The following is a 21,578-nucleotide window of genomic DNA, read 5'->3' as shown; positions in this document are numbered from 1 at the left end:
CTGTTTGTTTCTGTTGCCAGAGAGAAGGAGGTCTGAACATGCAGCCCCTCTCTTCCTGTCTGTCTGGTCTGTCTGTTACTGGAAGGCTCAGTTTGCATCATGTGTGTTTCACACATTTGTACCATTTGTACTGTATACTGTATATTTCTCATCTAGACACTAAACGCTATTAAGAATCATGTGATGATACTGCAGCATGGCACATAACAGCATAAGATAATTAGTTACGTTAGACTTTACTGATCCCACACCGCGGAAATGTAGTGATTGATAAGAAAAATACACAAATAGATAAAAATAAAATTGAAAAAGAATAAAAAACATTAAAACAATCATAACATCTGCTCAAAGCACCATAACTCCAACTACTTTTCCCCAGTGGTGGATGCAGACATCACTAGTTTTCATCATAATGTGCCAATACAGTCATTCTGAGACAAAACAATGTGTTGTGTTAGTGTTAGGTAAAATTCAGCAAACTGAGCCCTTAATTCAGAATGCATGTAGAGTAAAACGATCAGGACAGTTCATCACAGTTCCATATTTTGTCTGGTGCCACAAAAACAAGTGCAATGTTATTTCATTTCATTTTCATTTGATCTTTTTCTTCTGTCTTTTCCACCATTTTTTTCTCTGATCACTCTCTTATCACTGACCCATCCATCCATCCATGCTTCCATCTATCCATCCAGCTGGTGGACATGATGCCAGTCCTGCTGTTCACTGCCGCCCCCCTCTGCCCATCACTCCTCACCCCTCACCCCGACGCTGCCGCCACCCCATGACCACCACCCCTGTACACTTAGAGATCCAACCTTTCCCCAGGCCTTCCCCCCAGCCCTCACCCAGATCTAAGCATAAAACTCCTGATTCTCTTCCCCCTTTTGAATCGTTACCTAATCCTCCAAGTTCCCAGATCACAGCAGCTGCCTCCTCAGTCCAGAGCGCCTCCTTTATCCTCCCTCTTTCTGATGTGTCTACTGCAAATCCTCCATCCCACGAATCTTCCAGTCCTTCCATAATCACACCTTCTTCCCTTCATTCTCCATCTGAGTCTGTGTCTACTTTACCTTTTGCTTCAGTTGAGCCTTCTTTAACAATTAAATCCTCCTCAAATACCCCCTCTGAAGTGCCAACTCCCAAACCTTTCTGCCCTGCATTGTCACCATCTCAGAGCATCATAACATCATCCTCCACAGCTCCACAAAAGTCTTCTATCACGGTACCCACTATTCTGACCCATAAGATCACCTCTACTGCCTCCCAGCTTCTGCCACCCGTATGCTCCTCTCCCCCAAACCCCACAGTTTCCTCTGAGCCTCCATCCACTAACCCTCCAACCACCAGGAGTCTCTCTCAGCCTCCCTCTCTGCCCAGAATCTTTCAGCCAGGCTCAGGAAAAGGTATCATTAAGCTGGCTGGCAGACATGCATGTCGCATGCTTTCCACTAACTGATTCTTTATGTGTAAAGGTTTGACCTCATGTTCCACATGATTTAGCTTCATGCCCATTTATAAAGTCTCATACAGAATGTACTGTATATATGGTATGGTGTGTTGTGAGGAAGATGTTGACCTGATTGTTAACTTTCATGTGATATAAAAAACAGTATAGTCACATGTCCGATCACACTGTTATGGGGGTGAGTAGACTGGCCCATTAAAACTAATCTGTTCTGTGTAACACACCATCACATGCTGATACACAATATGAGACAAAAAGTTTGTTTTGATCCACAGTTACATTCATGTTATTCCTAAACTTCTTACAAATTTGTGCTAAAATTGCCCTGACGTACTTAAATCTTAATTTTAGTATAAATCTAACACTGTGTCTGTGTTTTGGATATTCGCTTGGTTAGTGCACTTTGTAGTACACTGTCTACACTGTGTACCTACTCGCGGAGTGTGTCGTCATAGCGTTGTCTCAATTTGAGTACAGCCATTGTGCGCTTACTGGAAATGACCACCACAGCATTTTATCAGTCCTTCTTCTTCTGCCAATTGCAACCAGCAGAATTACATATGACAAAACAAAAATATAAAACACATAGAACTTACATTTGTATATCAGCACAACCACGTCAGCTCCAGCAGCTTCATTAGCCACCTTTCACAATGCCAGTGGTCCCTCCCCTTGCACTTGTAGCCAAAATGGTGACCACTGAATGCAAAAAGTGTTCCACACAACTTTCTGACCATTATGAGATCATTGTGAGGCTCAGGAGGTAGAGCGGGTCGTCCACTAATCAAATGATCGGCAGTTCGATCTCCGGCTCCTCCAGTCTGCATGCTGAAGTGTCCTTGGGCAAGATTCTGAACCCCAAATTGCTCCTGAAGGCTGTGCCATCAGTGTGTGAATGTGTATGAATGGTTAACTCCTCAAACTGATGAGCAGTTTGCACCTTGCATGGCAGCTAATGCCAATGAGTGTATGAATGTGTGAATGAGATATGTAGTGTAAAAGAGCTTTGAGGGGTCAGGAGTAATTTGGGGTTCAGTATCTTGCCCAAAGACAATTCGACATGCCGACTTTAACATTAAGACTCTTAATAATATTGTAGCACTTTGACACCACAAGGCAAACAAATAGAGCCAAACTAAGGAGTTGTAAGGTCCTCGTCATTGTTGAGACTGTAGCAGATATGACTTCTGTGGAGTAACGCAGTTAATAAAATGCATGATTCAAAATCAGCTTTCACCCTTTACACTGGTTCCTCGCTTGTTCATCGCTCCTCTTTCTACCCTCCTCTCCTCACCTCAGTTCCTGTTTCACATCAACGGCGCCCACTGGAGGTTCAAACTACAGATGATCTTACTTCAGCCTCTGGTTTGTCTCAGCTTTGACTGTCTGCCAGTCTATTACTGAAGTTTTACTAGAATTTTTAAATCTTTGAAATCTTTTCCTCGTCTGTCCTCTCTAGGCCGTTCTCACATTTTCAGACCTCACATCGTCAAGTCAATCGCACGTCCCTCCTCACCCTCTCCTTTTTCTGCTGATGCCCCTCCTCTTGCATCAACACCTCCTCTCCCTAAATCTCAGCCCTCTATTGCAGAGTCAGGTAACGTCAAAAGGACAGTAAATCTTACCTGCCTATCCTTCTCTTTGTGTTTCATTCTCTTCTCCCACCATCATTTCACTCATCATTCTTGTCTGCTTCATCTCTCATGTCTCCTCATCTTTACTTTCCTCCATCTCTACTTTCCTCAGGTGCCCAGGGGGCGTGGTTGACCTGCGGTGCTGACATTACCCCTGTACCTCTGCTGAGTAGTCCTGACCTTGATGCTCTCTGTGACCCCATGGCTCCTGCCCTTGCTGCCTCCCTTCCACGTTCCTCTCCCCCTCATTCCTCTTCTCTTTCCACCTCTGTTTTATTCTCCTCTCTTCACCCTCAGCCCACTGTCTCTCCTTCTGCTCCTCCTGCTCAGATCAGCTCCTGTCAGTCAGGTACACCAGAGAGCCAGTCAAATCATCTCCTGTCAGTGTTTATTTTAGCCACCTGATACTTTTTGACATGCATGAAAGCCATAAAATAACCACACGTTCGTTCATTTGCAAAGATCACTCAGTGTTTCATTGTCTGACCTTGCTTTTTCTCTTAACAGGCTCAACCTTTCCCTTCACTCAAGCTGATAAGGAATCAACTCAAAGCCCTCTGAGCCAGAATAACCAGGCAGTGGCGAACATCGGAATATCCAACCTACCACTCAAAACAGCCCAGGATTCAAAGGTGGCGGTCACAGAAAACAAAGCCGAACCAGCAAGGATCAGGTGAGGTTATGGCTTTACATCACATAAGTATTTAAAAAAGAAATTGCTTGGTTTGGATCCTTAGTGATATGTTTGGCTGTGTGAAGACAAAAAGTGTCAGCAGACCAGAGATCTGAAGCAGCAGTGTCTTGAAGACAGCGGAGCGTGGGAGAAACATCTCTTTAAAATGATAGAAGGCTCAGATTCTTCTTTGATGTTGGATGATTGTGTAAAGCCCATCTGTTAAATATGAAGTTACAGTCATGAGATGGTTAGTTTAGTTTAGTAAAGAAAATACAGGAAACAAGACAATCTCTAGCCTGGCACACAAAGGTAACAACATCAACAACCAGCATAATTAATACAATATGTCTTGTTTGTTTATGCTATACAAAGTTCCAGCCATGAAATAGTCCCTAACCAACATAACATGACCATAACCAAACAAACAAGATATACGTGTTAACTAGAGAGTTTCTGACATCAGGCTCAGCACCTCATCAAACTCATCATGGTCCCAAGCTGAGGCAAACCTGTTTCAGCTTGCTGACGCACACGTGTGGTTGAGTGACACTTTATCCGTGTTTGTTGAAAGACTTGTTGATCCATAGCCTCATGGCTGCCTTGTTTTTTTGGTTTTTGCTCCTTGATGCTAACCTGTGCTAACAGTTGCACTGTGTTGCACCCTACTTTATGTTGCACTGACCTTACAGTACACACAGTCAAATCATTATCAGGTCTGTGGTCTGCGCTGTGGCCTGCCGGTTTTCCCCCTAATCACCTCCTGCACGTTCACCGTGAAATCTCATCCTTTCACCTCTCGAGCCTGACCTCCAATATTTCTGTCCCCAGTCCTGCCCCGTCATGTTCAGAGTTGATTATAGCCCCACCCCCTCCATGGCCTTTCTCCAGCTGTGAGAGCTCCACCCCTCAGCAGCCGTCCACTACCGTTGTGGCAGCGTTTATCACTCCCAAACAGCCAAATGTTCACAGGGATAATGATTTGCAAAAGCCAAACCAGGAGATGCCGAGTATTATTAGCACCTTTAAGACAGAAAAGCTGCCACTGGCACGGCCTGAGCCCGAGCCTGACTTTGACGACATCATCTTTGAGTCATTTAACCAGAGTCAGGAATCAGGGGGCTTGTTTCTGGAAGAAGAGGACTCTAAGAGGGATACTATCAAAAGGTGTCCTCCACGGTGAGTATTTATATTCACAAGACCCAGAACTTGAAAATTAAGCTTGCAAAATGAACTACAGTGAATTGATGAATGGTAAAACGCACACACACACACACACACACACACACACGTAGAAAATCAGGAATAAGAAATATTGTTTATCTCGTTTATTTCATATTTTTGTACAGTCTTGAACACAAAACCAGTGAAACGGCCTCTGGAGAAAAGCTGACAGAGCAGTTAGAGGGAGCAGCGACTGAGAAGGAGGTGATGTTGAAGGCAGAGCAGGAGAAACAGGAGGTGGAAAGGAAGAGAAAGAAGGAAGGGCAAAAAGTGATGTTCTTGAAGCAGGAACAAGAAGAGGAGATGAGAAGACACGAGGAAGAGAAGAAGAAGCTTTTAGAAGAGGAAAAGAAGAGATTCTTACAGGAGGAGGAAGAGGTCACGAAGGAGAAGGAAAGGCGGAAGCACGAGGAGGAGAGACTCTTGAGGGAGAGGAGAGACAAACAGGAGAAACTGAGGGAAGAGGAGGAGAAGAGGAAGCGGGATGAGGAGGAGAGGATGAAAAGAGAGCAGCAGAGAAGACTCCTGGAGGTGGAGGAGGAAAAGGAAAAACTTAGGAGGGAGGAGGAGAGGAGACTTGAGAGAGAGAAGTTCTTGAGGAAAATGAAAGAGGATGAGCAGAAAAAGATGGAGGAGAGGAGAGTGTTTGGGGAGCAAAGAAGGAGGAGAGAGGAAGAGAAAAAGAGGCTCCTGGAAGAGGAAGAGAGGAAGAAGACAGTGGAGAAACACTTGAAGGAGGAAAAAGAGAAGGAGCAACATAAAATCAAAGAAGAAGAGGAGAGAAGAAAAAGGGAGGAGCAAAGAAAACATCTTCAGGTGATGGAGGAGATGAGGAAAGAGGAAGAGAGAAAGAAAAAGGAGGTGGAGGAGAGGCAGAGGAGGGGAGAGGAGGAGAAGAGAGTCAAAGAGGCGAAGGAGAGACGAAAGAAAAAAGAGGAAGAAAATGAGAGAGTACTCAAAGAGAAGAAGGAGAGGGAGGAGAAGGAGGAGAGACTCTTGAAGGAGCAGAAAGAAAAGGAGAGGGTGAAGCGGGAGGAAGAAGAAAAGGAGAAAAGGCAGGAGGCAGAGAGTAAGAAAAGGGAGGAAGAAAAGAGGTATAGAGAGGAGAAAGAGAAAGCAGAAAGGAGAATGAAGGAGGAAAAAGACAGGAAAAAGAAAGAGGGGGAACAGAAAAAACTGCTTGTGCAAGAGAAGGAAGAGGAGGAAGACAAGAGGAGGAAGGAGCATCGAGCAGCTCCGGTCTGTAGTCTGGAGGCCAACAGGTCCGATGAGGACAAGCAGAAAATGAGAACTCTGGCTTCACACACACACACTGACACACCTCTACCCGGCTCCGCACACTCAGCCTCAGCTCCACTTCCTGCTTCCTGCCTCCCTCCTCCGAACAAAGCCAGTGCCTCCATAAACTCCAGTCAGCGGTGAGTTCACAGCCCAGACATGAAAAGAAATCACTTCTCTGTGGCTGATTTCTTTTGTTTTTATACTTCAAATGACTGCCACCTGCTTTCTTAATCAGCAACTCAAAAATAATGAAATCAGTTCTGTGCTCAGGAGTAGTCCATTTGAATCACTTTTATTGTTCTGTGTTTCTGTACTAAAGTTGAGCTGATTCAGCATTTCTGTTTTGATTATTTCTCTGTTCTTGTGTGGTGATGATTTGATTCTGACTGTATTAATTATGTTTGTGGTAGAGGTGAGCAGATTGACCCCCAGAGTATTGATACCAGCTGCACCCTTTGCTACTGTGCTGCTGTTGTGCATGTATGCTCCAGGTCAATAAGTAATAAATATAACATTTACCATTAAAAGCTGATTAATAGAGAATAGTCAAAAGAAAAACCTAATTGCCAATTATTCAGGTTTTATGAATTATTAAAATGCTTCCAGCTCTTAATACATGACACATTTCCTAGCTGCTTCTAATTAAAAAAAATGCGATCCTGGTTGTGTCAGGGATCTGGACAGACGAGGACCACACGAGCAATACGTTTCAACAGTTTATTGGGGGGCAGGGCAAAACCTCCAGGGCAGTAGTACCGTCAAGGGCAAGGCAGAAATCGTGGTCAAAAAGGCAGAAGGCAGGTCAAGTTACCGGGGTTGTAGAGCAGAGGGTGGTCGGGCAGGTCCGGGATCACAGGTAGGAGTCAGAGTAGTAGCAGGTAGCAGGCAGGAAAGGCGTTGGCTTAGCAGACGATCTGACAATGTGTGCTGGGAAACAGGGCTCTTTATACAAGGCATGGTTAGCAGGAAATGAGGAGCAGCTGGCTGGTTAACGAGGGAGTGGCAGCAGAGACAGGTGAGAGTAATCAGCAGAGTGGCAGATAATTAGTGCTCCTACCAGGCAGAGGGAGAGGGAGCTCACGACAGAACCCCCCCCTCAAGGGACGGCCCCAGAAGTCCCAAGAAACACCGCCAAGACTGGGAGGGCGGAGGGGGAGCCGGCGGAGGGTCAGAACTCCTCAGAGCAGTCAGAGTCCACGGCCTCATCCTCAGAGGAGGCCGGAGAGCCCCCAGCAGGGGTCAGGGCGGGTCCCGGGACAGGGGCCAGGCCAGGTGCAGGGTCAGAAACTGGGTGGGTGGAACGACGGGGTCCTTTAGGACGACCCCGACGAATGGCTGGCTGGTCTGGATGCTGCCGGTGGAAGCCAGCGATGAGGGTCCGATCCAAAATCCGGCTGGCAGGCACCCAGGTTCTCTCCTCAGGACCATACCCTTCCCAGTCGACAAGGTATTGGATGCCCCTACCTCTACGTCTGGATCGGAGCAGACGCCGGACGGTGTAGACTGGACCACCATCAATGAGGCGTGGAGGAGGCGGGGGGGGTGTAGCTGGAACCAGCGGGCTCTCATGAACCGGTTTGATCTTCGAGACATGGAACGTGGGATGGACCCTCATGGACCTGGGCAGAAGGAGCTGAACAGCAGTTGGGCTGATTACCCTCTGAATGGGGAATGGGCCGAGGAAGCGAGGTGCCAACTTTCGTGATTCCACCCGCAGTGGTAGATCCTTTGCCGACAGCCACACCTTTTGTCCAACACGGTAAGCGGGTGCAGGAGTCCTGTGACGGTTGGCGCCAGTGGTGTAGCTGGAGATGGACTTGAGGAGTGTGGCACGGGCCTGGGCCCAGGTGCGGCGGCATCGGCGGGAGTAGGCAAGGGCAGATGGACAAGTGACTTCTCCTTCCTGGCTGTTGAATAGGGGTGGTTGGTAGCCGTAGACACACTGGAAGGGTGACATACCGGTGGCAGAGCAGGTCAAGGAATTGTGGGCATATTCCACCCATAACAGTTGCTGGGACCAGGTGGGAGGATTATGAGACGCCATGCATCGGAGTGCCTTCTCCAGCTCCTGATTTGCTCGTTCTGACTGGCCGTTGGACTGGGGGTGGAAACCAGAACTTAGACTGACCGTGGCCCCCAGCAGATGGCAGAATTCCTTCCAGAAAGTGGAGGTGAACTGCGGGCCCCGGTCCGAGACAACATCTCTGGGTAGTCCATGTATTCTGAACACATGCTCCAAGACCACCTGGGCAGTTTCCTTGGCAGATGGCAGCTTTGGAAGGGGAACAAAGTGTGCCATCTTGCTAAAACGGTCCACGATGGTGAGGATTACAGTCATGCCTTTAGACTGGGGCAGACCTGTGACAAAATCCATGGAAATGTGGGACCAGGGCCGTGTTGGTACGGGCAGAGGTTGGAGTAATCCGGCAGGCGGCTGGTTAGAAGATTTGTGTCGATTACAAGTTGGACAGGCACGGATAAAGTCTCGCACATCCCTCCTCAGTGATGGCCACCAGAATCGCTGGGAAAGCAGATGGCAGGTGCGAGTGGATCCAGGGTGGCAAGCCAGACGGGAGTCGTGTCCCCATTGTATGACCTTAGATTTCAGGTGTTCAGGAACAAAGAGACGGTCATCAGGACACGCACTGGGGCCAGGTTGGTCACGGAGAGCATCCCGCACTTGTTTCTCAATCTCCCAAGTCAGGACACCTATGACGCAGGGACTGGGCAGAATGGGTGCAGGATTCTGGGAAGGGGCGTCCTCCTTCTGGAACTGGCGGGAGAGTGAGTCTGGCTTGATGTTACGTGACCCTGGACGGTATGACAGGGTGAAATTGAATCTAGTGAAGAATAGGGCCCAGCGGGACTGTCTCGGGTTCAGACGTTTGGCAGAGCGGATATACTCCAGGTTCTTGTGATCCGTCCAAACCAAGAACGGGACGGTGGACCCCTCCAGCCAGTGACGCCATTCCTCCAAGGCCAGCTTGACAGCGAGCAGCTCACGGTTCCCTACGTCGTAGTTGCATTCTGATGGGGATAAGCGACGGGAGAAGAATGCACAAGGGTGGAGTTTGTTGTCCTCTGCAGCTCGTTGTGAGAGCACGGCCCCCACTCCCACATCAGAAGCGTCCACTTCCACAATGAATTGTCGGTCTGCATCTGGCATCTGGAGGATGGGAGCCCTGGTGAACCGAGCCTTGAGGATACTGAATGCCTTGTCAGCTGCTGGGGTCCAGGTGAAGGGCTGTTTATTGCTGGTCAGGGCGGTGAGTGGGGCAGCTACGGAGCTGTAATTCCGGATGAACCGTCGATAGAAGTTCGCAAAGCCCAAGAACTGCTGTAGCTTCTTGCGATTTTCAGGAACAGGCCAGGAGGTGACTGCTGAGACCTTGGCTGGGTCCATCTGGATCTTTCCCTCTGCCACAATGTATCCAAGGAAAGCCACAGTCTTGGTATGAAACTCGCACTTCTCTGCCTTGACGAAGAGCGAGTTCTGCAGGAGGCGGTGAAGGACTTGCTGGACATGATGTGTGTGTTCAGGCTGGGTCTTGGAGAAGATCAAGATATCGTCTAGGTAAACGAAGACAAATTGGTTTAGGATGTCCCGCAGTACATCATTCACTAGGGCCTGGAAAACCCCTGGAGCGTTGGTGAGGCCGAACGGCATCACGAGGTACTCATAGTGGCCGGTTGGGGTATTGAATGCCGTCTTCCATTCGTCGCCCTCCCGAATCCGCACTAGGTGGTAGGCGTTCCTAAGGTCCAACTTTGTAAAGATGGTGGCCCCCTGGAGTAGCTCGAAGGCAGAGTTGAGCAGAGGCAGAGGATACCGGTTCTTTACTGTGATGCTGTTAAGGCCACGGTAATCGATGCAGGGGCGAAGGGTTCCATCTTTCTTCCCCACGAAGAAGAATCCGGCGCCAGCAGGGGAGGAGGATGGACGGATAATTCCAGCAGCAAGAGAGTTGCTGATGTACGTCTCCATGGACCTTCGTTCAGGAGCAGACAGGGAATAAAGACTGCCTTTGGGGGGAACAGAACCAGGAAGGAGGTCAATGGCGCAGTCGTAGGGTCGATGTGGGGGCAGAGACGTGGCTTTGATTTTGTTGAAGACCTCCCGGAGACCGTGGTAGCATTCCGGGACATTGGAGATGTCCGGAGCTGAGTCGGGGGGTACAGGGTGAGAGGGTGGCATGGCCGCAAGCAAACAGGTCTGGTGGCAGTCCTTTCCCCACTCTCGGATCTTTCCAGTTGCCCAATCAAGGTGAGGGTTGTGCCGTCGGAGCCATGGGTAGCCCAGGATGAGAGGTTGGCCCGGGGAGTGGAGCAGGTGGAACTGAATGGTTTCACTGTGGTTGCCAGACAGCATCATCTTAACAGGCGTGGTGACATGCATGACTGTGCCAAGAGGGTGCCCATTTAATGCCAGAGCAGGGACAGGGGGTGTCAGACGGAGGGTCTCCAGTCCCAGCTGGTGAGCGAGTTTAGTGTCCATTATGTTGGCTGCGGCGCCTGAGTCCACCAGGGCAGCCAGTGTGTGGGTGGAGTCGGAAAGATGTAGACGGACCTGCACCAACGGTTTGTGTTTGGAGGACTGGATGGTCATTGAGCTCAGCCGGACTCCTCCTATGTCTGGTGAGCTTGGGCTTTTAAAGGGCAGTTGGCAACACGGTGTCCTTCTCCTCCGCAATACAGACATAGGTTGGAGGAGATACGGCGCCGACGCTCAGCAGGAGAAAGAGAAGCCCGGCCAATCTCCATGGGTTCAGACAGGTCTGGTTGGTTTGGAGGAGTAGTTGGGGAAGACGGCTGGACAGTCGGGACATGACGAGAGCTGGTGGCTGGGGGATTTTGGCGCCCCCTATCCCGGCGGCGGGTCTGGATCCGTCGATCTATGCGCACAGCCAGGGCGATGACGTCATCGAGGGTGGAGGGCCGTTCATGAGAGACCAACTCATCCTTGATGTAGTCGGCCAAGCTGGCGAAGAACACGTCCACCAACGCTGCCATGTTCCAGGGGCTGCGCCTTGCCAAAGTCCGGAAATCGATAGAGTAGTCGGCAACCGTCCGTCGACCCTGCCGAATACTCAGAAGATCCTGGGATGCTTCTTCAGAAGATGAGCCCAGATCAAAAACCTTGAGCATCTCCTCAGCAAACAGTTCAAAAGATGTGCACGCAGGGGTCTGACGCTCAAACTCCGCTGTTCCCCAGAGTCGAGCCCGGCCTGTCAGGTGAGTGATTGTGTACCCGACTTTTGCCCCTTCTGTGGCAAAGGTTCTGGGTTGCAGAGAGAACTGAAGACTGCAGCTGGTCAGGAACGGGCGCACTTGCTTTGGGTCACCGTTGAACCGTTCTGGGTTGCCGATTCTGGGTTCCGGAGCTCCAGCAGCAGTAGCCTGGGCAGGTGACTCTGGAGCGGTGCTGGCGGGCGGGCTGGCTATGGCTGGAGTGGCAGGCAGGCTGGCGGTGGCTGGAGCGGCGGGCTGGGACTGAGGAATGAGTTGGGCAAGCAGTCGAGTTATATGAGCGAGGTGATCTTGCTGTTCGTGAATCCGGTGTTGTTGCTGTTGTAACAACTGCTGTGTTTGCTGGAGCTGCTGTTGCTGCTGGTTGCCAAGCCGTAGCAAAGAGGAGACGTCACCCGTCATCTGACTGATGTCCCTCTCAGCGTTTCCCAGGCGCTGCATGGCGGTGGGTGGTTCTAAGTCCAAGTTTTGTGAAACGTTTGCTGGGTCCATTATGTTGGTCAGATCGTACTGTCAGGAATCTGGACAGACGAGGACCACACAAGCAATACGTTTGAATAGTTTATTGAAGGGTTTGGGGAATGGGAGTGAGTCTTTGTGGGTGTGTGTCCCAGCGGCTGGAAGTCCTGGGGGAACACACACACACAGCAGGAGAGGAGTGGCAGGGCAAAACCTCCAGGGCAGTAGTACCACCAAGGGCAAGGCAGAATCGTGGTCAACAAGGCAGAAGGCAGGTCAAGTTACCGGGGTTGTAGAGCAGAGGGTGGTCGGGCAGGTCCGGGATAGGAGTCAGCGTAGTAGCAGGTAGCAGGCAGGAAAGGCGCAGGCTTAGCAGACGATCTGACAAGGTGTGCTGGGAAACAGGGCTCTTTATACAAGGTATGGTTAGTAGGTAATGAGAAGCAGCTGGCTGGTTAATGAGGGAGTGGCAGCAGAGACAGGTGATAGTGATCAGCAGAGTGGCAGATAATTAGTGCTCCTACCAGGCAGAGGGAGAGGGAGCTCACGACAGGTTGTGTCATTTTTGTTTTGAGTTTTGTGGTTTTGTCCTCCACCGTTTAGTTTGTCTGTTTTTCCTCCCTCCCTCTTATTTCTGCTGATCTTTTCTTGATATTCTTCCTCCTGTCCCCCCTTTTCTTCCTTCTCTCCACTTATTCCAGTCTGGGGCAACCATTAAAGGAAGGTTCATTGTCAAACATTGTTGTCCCAGAAAGGAAAATATCTGCTACGTGTACTCCACCTGGCACCCATTCAGGCTCCTCTCTTACATTAGAGGTCTCGACCCTGGAGTCACCTCCACAGAGGCAGTCTGATGCAGAAGTTCCTCTGTGGAAAATGCTAGAAGGGAGAAGTGGGAAAGATACAGCTAAAAAAATCTCTGCCAAGGAGGGTACAAAACCTTTGTGCAGAGGGTAAGAATGGATGGGGGGATGTGTTTATGTCTGCTTCTCTGCTTTTTCTTTCTTTCTGACCATCTGTGTGTCTGTCTGCTTGGCTCATGCGTTGGCTTCTTATGATGTAGTAAGTAGCAAATATAAAACTGTAATGGCTGCATCTTTCATGTGTTTTCCTGTGTTTCTCCTTCTAACCCACACAGAGAGGATGCTGCTGAGATGGAATCCCCTGTCGGGCAAGAGTACCAGCCAGTCACAGCAACAGACCCAAAAACACATTACATAGTTCTACCTCCTGTTCAACCCAGCGCTCCATCAGTTATAGAGGAGCCCAAAGAGCCAGAGGGACCCAATGTGGAACTAGCAACCTCAGTTGAGGTTTCCCACAAACCAGCTTGCAAGCCCGCAGCCTTGCCGCTGGAGCCACTGCTGCCTTCAAAACCAGACCCAGAACTGCGGCCGGAACAAGATCTCCAGCCATCAGAAAAACCACAACAGGAGGGAGCAGATGAGCAGAAACCAGCTGGGGTCGTGGCTGGTGGTCAAGAGAGTCCTGTCAACAATAAGGAGCCAGTGTGTGAGGCAGAAAATCAGCTATGGGTGACTGTGGAGGAGACCACAGGGGAGACAGCAGCGGAAGGACGGATGGAAAGTAGTGAGAGCACTGAGGAGAAGGATCAGAAGCAGGAGGAGAGTGGTGTAACAGGGGGGTGAGTCAGTGACGGTTCGTGCAGCATGGCATGACATGTCTGGTGTTGCTTGCAAACAGACACACTCACACATGCCTGCACATGTATTGACTAACCGTGGTGTTGAAGCCTAACCAGCACTTACTTAGCAAGTGCAGTTAACCTCATGTGATGGTCTTCATTTTAACCTCTGTTTATGCTGTTGTGAAATGTGTGCATGTGTGTGTATGGGGGTATCTGTGTGTGTTTTGTGTGTAGTAGTGCCTAGATATGTGCACACATACTGTAGAGGTAGAGGTGTATGTTTCAGAGCAGCAGATTGAGGTGCCTGTTGGCTTCATGACAGCAGTAGTTCAGTCTCTCTGCCTGCCGATCCATAATACTATTTGTTATGATGTGAGGCATTATGCAAAAACATAATTGGGATCATGCTTAAATATGAAACATCAGAACAGTCAAAAACAAGAAAATTATCCCTCAGACTGTTGCATAAAAACCCACAATACAATTCAATATGATTCTAAAATAAGATAATAATTATTCATTGATATTAGTTAAAACATGAGCTATAACAATCATTATTATCATTATTAAAAAGGTTTCAATTTGATTCATCCACTTACAGAGACTTTATATTACATTTAGATCAGTTATCACATCTCCATGGTAGTTATTCTAGTACGGCTTGCTTGCTGCATTTGCCATCACACATACACTGATCAGCCATAACATTGTGGGATATATCGGGTAGCAAGTGAACATTTTGTTCTCAGTTGACGTGTTAGTAGCAGGAAAAATGGGCAAGTGTTAAAATTGTGATGGCTAGACAGAGGCAGCGTGATGCTCTGAGCAGTGTTCTGCTGAGAAATGTTGGGTCATGTTACTTTGACACATACCATCTACCTAAGCATTGTGGCAGATCATGTTCACCCTTTCTTGGAAATAGTATTCCCTGATGGCAGTGGCCTCAGAGGTCAAGGGAAGTTGATGGGTCAGGGCTGTTTTGGTGACAAAAGGGGATCCTACATAACATTTCACTGGTGGTCATAATGTTATGGCTGATGGGTGTACAGTGTGCACAGTGTGTACAGTGTGTACAGTGTGCATGGGAGCTTAAAGTTGTGAACACCCTTTCAGGGTGGTTCTCAGTGTGAGCAACAATGACTGCTTCCCCTGTGTGCTTTGGACAAGCACCAAAACAAAGTCTGAGGAGGAAGTCAAGCATGCTGTCTGGCTCTCTGTCACACTGCTCAGAGCCTGATGAGGTCAGTTTTGGTTGAGCCCCTTCTCAGAGTTTTCCTGACCCCTTGTGTCTGTCCCTTTAGCTATGAGACAGTGGCCTCCATCCTTCAGACAACTGGATCCACTGATGATACACATCAACACCGCCCTGCACACCAACCATCCCTCCTTATCAGTAATGAAGATCAGCCGTGTTTATATGAAGTAGATTCAGAAATGCTGTGTTCCTCTAAGCCAGATCCACTGATTCCAGTGATTTTACCACCCACAGCCTTCTCTGACACAGCACACAGTCAGAAGATTAGTGAACACACTGACATCACTCTGAAACCAGAGTGTTTGCCCTCACATGGCCTGAGTCTGGTGGCAAGTCTGAGACTGGCAGCAAGTGAACAGGAGAATGAGAGACAGCTGGAGAGGGAGAGAAAGGAGAAAGAAAGGATAGAAACCATGAAGGTGGAGGAAAGAGAGAGGAAGAAGAGAGAGACGATGGAAAAAGAAATAGAGGAGAGACAGAGGTTAGAAAATGAGAGGATAGAGATAGAGAGGGAAAGGGAGAAGAAGAGAAAGAGGTTGGAAAAGGAGAGAGAAGAGAAGGAGAGGAAGGGGAGAGAAAGGATGGAGAAGGAAATGGAGGAGAAGAGAAAGAGGTTGGAAAAAGAGAAAGAAGAGATGGAGAGGAAGGAGAGAGAAAGGATGGAGAAAGAAATGGAGGAGAGGAGAACAAGGTTGGAGAAAGAGAAAGAAGAGATGGAGAGGAAGGAGAGAGAAAGGATGGAGAAGGAAATGGAAGAGAAGAGAAAGAGGTTGGAAAAAGAGAAAGAAGAAATGGAGAGGAAGGAGAGAGAAAGGATGGAAAAGGAAATGAACGATAAGAGAAAGAAGTTGGAAAAGGACAGAGAAGAGATGGAGAGGAAGGAGAGAGAAAGTATGGAGAAGGATATGGAGGAGAAGAGAAGGAGGTTGGAAAAGGAGAGAGAAGAGATGGAGAAAAAGCAGAGGGTGAAGAGAGAAAATGCAGAGAAAGCGAGGAAGCTGCACATAGAAGAAAAAGAAAATAAGGAGAGGGAGAGAAAAATGCAAAGGGAGCAAAAGAGAAAGGGAGAGGATGAGAAGTTAAAGCAAAGGGAAGAGGAGAGCAAAGGAGAAAACAAACAGGAAGTCAGGAATAACCAATCAGATGACTGGCCTCCTCTGAGGGAAGCAGAACAGGATGATATTGCGTATGATGCCAACCTACAACGTGATGAAGAACAGTCAGAAAGCAAGTCTGATCCCACGTCAGTGAAAACATTTGACCCTAACAGTGATGTCCCTGCAGTCAGACCAACATACAAGCTAGACTCAAGATCAGTCAGATCTGAGGACTCTGCTCAGAGATCAGTTAAAAAAGGCAAATCCAAGCTGAAGTCTGGTGCCATCCCACTGTGGTTGAGAGGAGAGGAGGACGAGGAGGTGGAGTATGAGAGAGGACAGGAAGATCTTGGCTCCATCTGGCTGGCTGAGATGTACATGGAAGGGGAAGCAGGGTGAGTAAGAGGGGGTGAGAGGGGTGAATAGAAGCAGGGAGAGAGGTGAGTAACCGGGACAGAGGTGGCTGTTTGAGAGATCTGCTTGTTGCCTTTTGTGGCTCATAATACTGCGCCTGTAAGTTTCCTATGTGCTTCCTCCATTAACCAAGGCCTGACTGACTCACTGCAGGAAAATAATAATTACTATGCACGACTATCCTTATTGACTGTGGGTTTGGCTCTAAGAGTTATGTTGGCATGTGAGTCATGCATCTTCACCTCAAGATCATCATTACCATGTTGTTTGTGAAGGAAACTGGACGTTCCTTTTTCCAGCCTGCCTTGGCTTAAAACAGGGAGATGAGCAGGGAGGACATGGGGTGTACTTATAAAACCTTAGTGCCCGATTTGTTAAGCGTTAGATGGAACACTGCAGACAACAGCCAGGAATAGGCTTAGAAGGGTTATTTACGAAATGTGACCAAAATAACACAACAGGGGATGAGGTGAGTGACATGAGATCCAGGGAAGATATTCAGGGCAGGATGGTAAAGAATGGAGAACAGACAGAGGCAGGTGAGCGTGGCAGAGCTGGAGGGCAAAGCAGTCTGGAAGGGTGAAGTTAAAGTTAGTTAAATACTGCAGGAGCTTGATGAGTGAATGAGTTGTAAGTGTGGAAGCAGAGCAGGTATGGATCAATGTAGTGACCGGAGAAATGAGGTCAGCAACGCCCAGCCTGCACAGACAGGGAAGACAAGACCAAACACAGAACAGGACGGGCAGGGAAAACCAGGGACAAATCCAGTTTGGTATGATCTCACATATGGCCAGACACCTGTCCTTATGGAAAAATTATGAAAATCTGGGGAAAGTCAAGTTTTGTTATCCTTTATGGAGCATATGCTCTACCCTCACTTCACTCCAAATTGGTGCATAAAAGGCAGAGTTGGCTGTCGCCAATTTAGTAAGCAACAGCCAACTCTGCCTTTTACGCTTGAATTCCTCCCAATCTTTGTGTGAGATGATGTTGCCAGATGGGAATGGAGCATGATGAGGACATTGACAGTTTTTTTTTCAAAAGCCCTTCAGCCTTTAGGTTAAGTTCTGAAGTTTTCTTTTCTATCTTCAGTCCAGGCCACGTATCATTTGATGTTTCCCAGAAGCCCTCCTCCCTCCCCTCCAATGGACAAACCTTTTACCAGGGCTCTGTTGCCAGTTGGCCAAATGAACCTGAACATTCTCTAACCATTCTGGTTGACTATCCTCAAAGTAAACCTCCCTCACGGTTTAAACAAGATGAAGGAGCCAGCCAGACAACTAGAGTAAAACCTGCTTCCCCATGTAGTGTGGCACAAAAAGAGCCACTGAAAAACTTCAAGGTAGCAACTGATGATGAGAAAGAACTTGTTCAGTCGTCAGTGGTGCCTTGGCCACTCCCTCCAAGTACAAACACTGCTCGCATACACGGTGACACCAAACATAGCAACATACACACTGACACAAACCTCAATAAGATTAATAGTGACACAAAAATGGCTGAAAGGTCTACAGATTCACACAGGATTATTGAAATGATGGATGATGAAGACACAAGTCACTCCAGTTTAAACACACACAACACAAATAGTAAAAGCCGTCACACACAGACACACACCCCTGTTCTAGACCAACTCACCAAAGACCAACAGCTCCAAGAGGAGGAGAGGTTATTATTGGCTAAAATTCATATGATGACTGGTGACACATCCCCTGTCTTTGGCCCTCGTAATATGAAACGCCTCATCCCCGACCCTCATGAAATTGACTGTGATGTCACAGAGCTTGCTGATCACAGAGAGCACTCGATTATCCCCTGCTTTGATACCCTGGAGGAAATACCACTCACTGATGCAGAAGAGCCACTGGCCAATGAGCTTGGGCAAAATCAAGAAGAAGAGGACGTGTAAGTCAGCATTGGTTGTCAACCTCTGCTACTTTGTAAAATAACATGCCACGAAGCTTTGCAGTTGTTTGGATATGTGATATGCAAAGACTTTCAGTTGAGTCAAACTTAACTCACAAAAATGAGACAAAAAGTAAAGGGATCTCCAAAGTACAAAAAAGTACTCAAAAGTTGTTATCCTCTGTAGCCATGAATGTGTGCACCAGATATTATAGCAAGCAAGAGGAAAAGTCAGAGGATCACCAAAATCTGTAGTATTCATCCTCTTGATCATGAATTTTCATTTATTTTTTATCGTTTCCATTAGACCATTAGACTGATATCTGTATAGCCCTGCTAGCCTCACAGCTTAGAAAGCAAAATGTCCAAATGCTGTGTCATGTGTTAAGACCTAACTTTAAGTTGTCTTGTCTTGAGATTTGATTTTGATTTGACAAATATAAAACAGCTCTGGTAATATGTGTGTGTGCATGGGTTTGCCGTGTAGTTTCAAGATTTGTTGAATCTGCTTTGTTCTTAGAAGATTAAAAAAGGCCAAACAGCAGAGACCTGTGTTGAGTCAACCATGGATACACAAGTTTCCATTTTCTTGAATGCTGCATCACGAAATGCTTTTCCTATTATGCCCTCTAACAATCAATTCAGTGCTCTGATCTGTCGTGTCAGCAAGCTTGCATGTCTCTTGTCACGCCTACGAATCACTGGTAACAGTTCTGATAGCAGGCTTACTAAACAACTTTTTTTCTTTTCTGTTTTTTATGTCCTGTCTCTTTTAGGGCTGAAGGTGGAAAGAAGAAACCACCATCACCACAAGAGTTCACCTCTAGCACACACACTAGTGAAAAATACATCACTCCTCCACATTACTGTGAGATGAAGACATCTCGACTTCCTACGTTACCAGAAGAAGAGACCTCTGACCTCAAGTCTTCTGATGCTGCTCCAATAGTGAGAGAAGGGGCTGATGGGAAGGACGATGCAGCTGAGGTAACTATACACAAACAAGCAGACACACACAACCAAAACCGAACTTCTTTCTTCATCCCTCCCTCCTCTTCTTCCTCTCTGTTCCTCACCAGGACCTGGTGAACTCCAGTCAGTCACTGCTCCAGTGGTGTCAGAAAATCACCAACGGGTACCGGGGGGTAAAGGTCACCAACTTCAGCACATCCTGGAGGAATGGCCTGGCCTTCTGTGCCATCCTACATCACTTCCATCCAGACAAAATGTATGCCTTATCAGCAACATGACCTGCTTCTCAGCTTTAAGCCTCTTTTTTGTAACTGATTAGATTTTTTTACTTTCAGTTTTAACCTGGATTGGATGATTGTCAGACACTGAATTCTAAAACTGTAAATTGAATCTCTTTGGGTTTTGGACATTTCAGTTTGTGTTCTGTGAAATTGTAACAGGAATTTTCAGTATTTTCTGGCATGAATTGAGCAAACAATTAATTAATTCGTGAAGAAAACAGATTAATCACAAATTAGTTTTTATCTCTACATTAATTTAAATGTTCCCATTTTTTTCTTTCCTGCTTCTGTCCCATTAGAGATTTTGACCAGTTGGACTCTCATGACATCAAAATCAACAACAAGAAGGTGAGCTTCAATACAGAACAGTGTGACATACAGAAGCTGGTTAATATAACACTTTTTACCTGATAATAAAACATAGTTCAGATAAAAATATCTTAAAGGAAAGTGTAGAATTTGATGCCATCTGGTGAACATCAAAAAAGACACCGTGGTAAGCAGACAATAACAATAAGTCTTCTGAAGAGTGAAAACATCTTGTCAGAAAAAAACTGCAGTGTTGTTCTTTGCTCTACTTTAACTGAAGAAATACTCTGTCTCTTTTGGTTTCATGCAAACTCCTCACTCGTTATCATACACAAGTGTTAGGTGGCTGTGGCTCAGGAGGTAGAGCAGATCATCCGCTAATCAGATGATCAGTGGTTTGCTCCGTGCTCTACCAGTCTACATGCCGAAGTGTCCTTGGGCAAGATACTGAACCCCAAACTGCCATCATTGTGTGAATGTGTGTGAATGAGATATGTAGTGTAAAAGTGCTTTGAGTGGTCAGAAGACTGAAAGGTGCTACAGTACAGCCCATTTACCAATTAAAAAGAAGAACATTAAGAACAAAAAGCTGAAAGCGACACATAAAATGTCTTTATTTTCACTGGGATTCTCTCATTAAACAATCTGAAAGTATAAATGAAAAATTCTACTTGTACATGGCTACACGGCTGACTTTATGGCATTGTAGATTGTCCATTGTAGTCTAAAATGAACTTCTGACCTCTGACATGCAGTTTGTTTCTTTAATGATGATGTCATTTTTTTCGGACAACTTCAGGCGTTTGACGGTTTCGAGGCTCTGGGCATCTCTCGTCTGTTGGAGCCATCCGACATGGTGCTTCTGTCCATCCCTGACCGACTCATAGTCATGACCTACCTCAGCCAGATCCGCTCACACTTCACCAACCAGGAGTTGAGCGTGCTGCAGATAGAGCACAACAGCAGCCAGTCCAGCTATGGCATCGCCCTCTCCAGTCCTGGTCCCACTAATGTTGACGCTGCTGCTTTCTGCATGGCCAGACTGAATGAAGGAGTGAGCCTAGAAGAAGGAGGAAGCAGCACGTTGGTTGTTCCACCACCAAGGACCAAACGACTGCTTAAAGGTGTCATACTAGTAAATATTTTAGCATTTTAAACGTTTTGTTTTTTTAACATTTCAGTCCATATTTCAAGATACTCAACCTTTCTACATACAGCAACTCAGGCTGGATAAGTGAAAGAAAGGGCTAACAGAAAAATAAGAGACAAATAATGGAGGGGAAGAAAAAAGAATCAAGTCAGACAAACAGGAAAGTAAAGAACAAATGGGAAACATTTGTGTGTCTCCAGGGATCTTAGGAATGTGAAGTAATACAGTTTGAGATAAAAGAACACGCAGAAAGGATAAACAAATCATTAAATCAAGTTTACAGCTCCTCAATTAAGATTCTAGTAGTTCCCCAAGGTTCCCAGAGATACCATAAAGTAGAGTACTGAATTTAATGTAATGGTGCAGCCATAGACAGAATATGAATACATCAGTGGACGAAGCTTGTTAAATTATGTGAAATAATGAGGTTATAAAAGTTTGATTTGAACTTCTCATAGCTGTTTTCATCTGGTTTTAGTGGACGAATCAATAACCCCAGTCTCATCTCCAAGGTCGCTAATCAAAACAGTCAAATCTGGATCTCAGGTAACACTTCATTTGATA

At 47.0% G+C, this 21,578-nt stretch overlaps 1 protein-coding gene across 10 annotated transcripts in view; it reads left to right on the top strand.

The window, feature by feature from the left end:
• The window catches only part of ehbp1l1b (EH domain binding protein 1-like 1b), a 40,063-nt gene that overhangs the window by 13,343 nt on the left and 5,142 nt on the right, over nt 1-21,578 (top strand). For 5 of the 10 annotated variants that reach the window (XR_002042492.2, XR_002042491.2, XM_019267630.2 and 2 more), the window contains exons 8-18: nt 693-1,403; nt 2,765-2,830; nt 2,925-3,062; nt 3,212-3,448; nt 3,607-3,772; nt 13,122-13,628; nt 19,079-19,289; nt 19,382-19,530; nt 19,855-19,903; nt 20,664-20,988; nt 21,493-21,560. Coding sequence is in view for 8 of the 10 variants with exons in the window: in XM_019267630.2 (XP_019123175.1) it covers nt 693-1,403; nt 2,765-2,830; nt 2,925-3,062; nt 3,212-3,448; nt 3,607-3,772; nt 13,122-13,628; nt 19,079-19,289; nt 19,382-19,530; nt 19,855-19,903; nt 20,664-20,988; nt 21,493-21,560 (2,627 nt within the window). In the remaining 2 variants the exon portion in view is untranslated. The remainder of the gene's footprint in view (nt 1-692; nt 1,404-2,764; nt 2,831-2,924; nt 3,063-3,211; nt 3,449-3,606; nt 3,773-13,121; nt 13,629-19,078; nt 19,290-19,381; nt 19,531-19,854; nt 19,904-20,663; nt 20,989-21,492; nt 21,561-21,578) is intronic. The other 5 variants (XM_019267632.2, XM_019267633.2, XM_027273791.1 and 2 more) reach the window with 5 other exon arrangements.

Source organism: Larimichthys crocea, chromosome XXII (assembly GCF_000972845.2).
Source record: "Larimichthys crocea isolate SSNF chromosome XXII, L_crocea_2.0, whole genome shotgun sequence".
Lineage (NCBI taxonomy): Eukaryota > Metazoa > Chordata > Actinopteri > Sciaenidae > Larimichthys > Larimichthys crocea.
The sequence above is the reverse complement of the archived record's forward strand: the minus strand, read 5'-3'. Positions and strand labels throughout refer to the sequence as shown.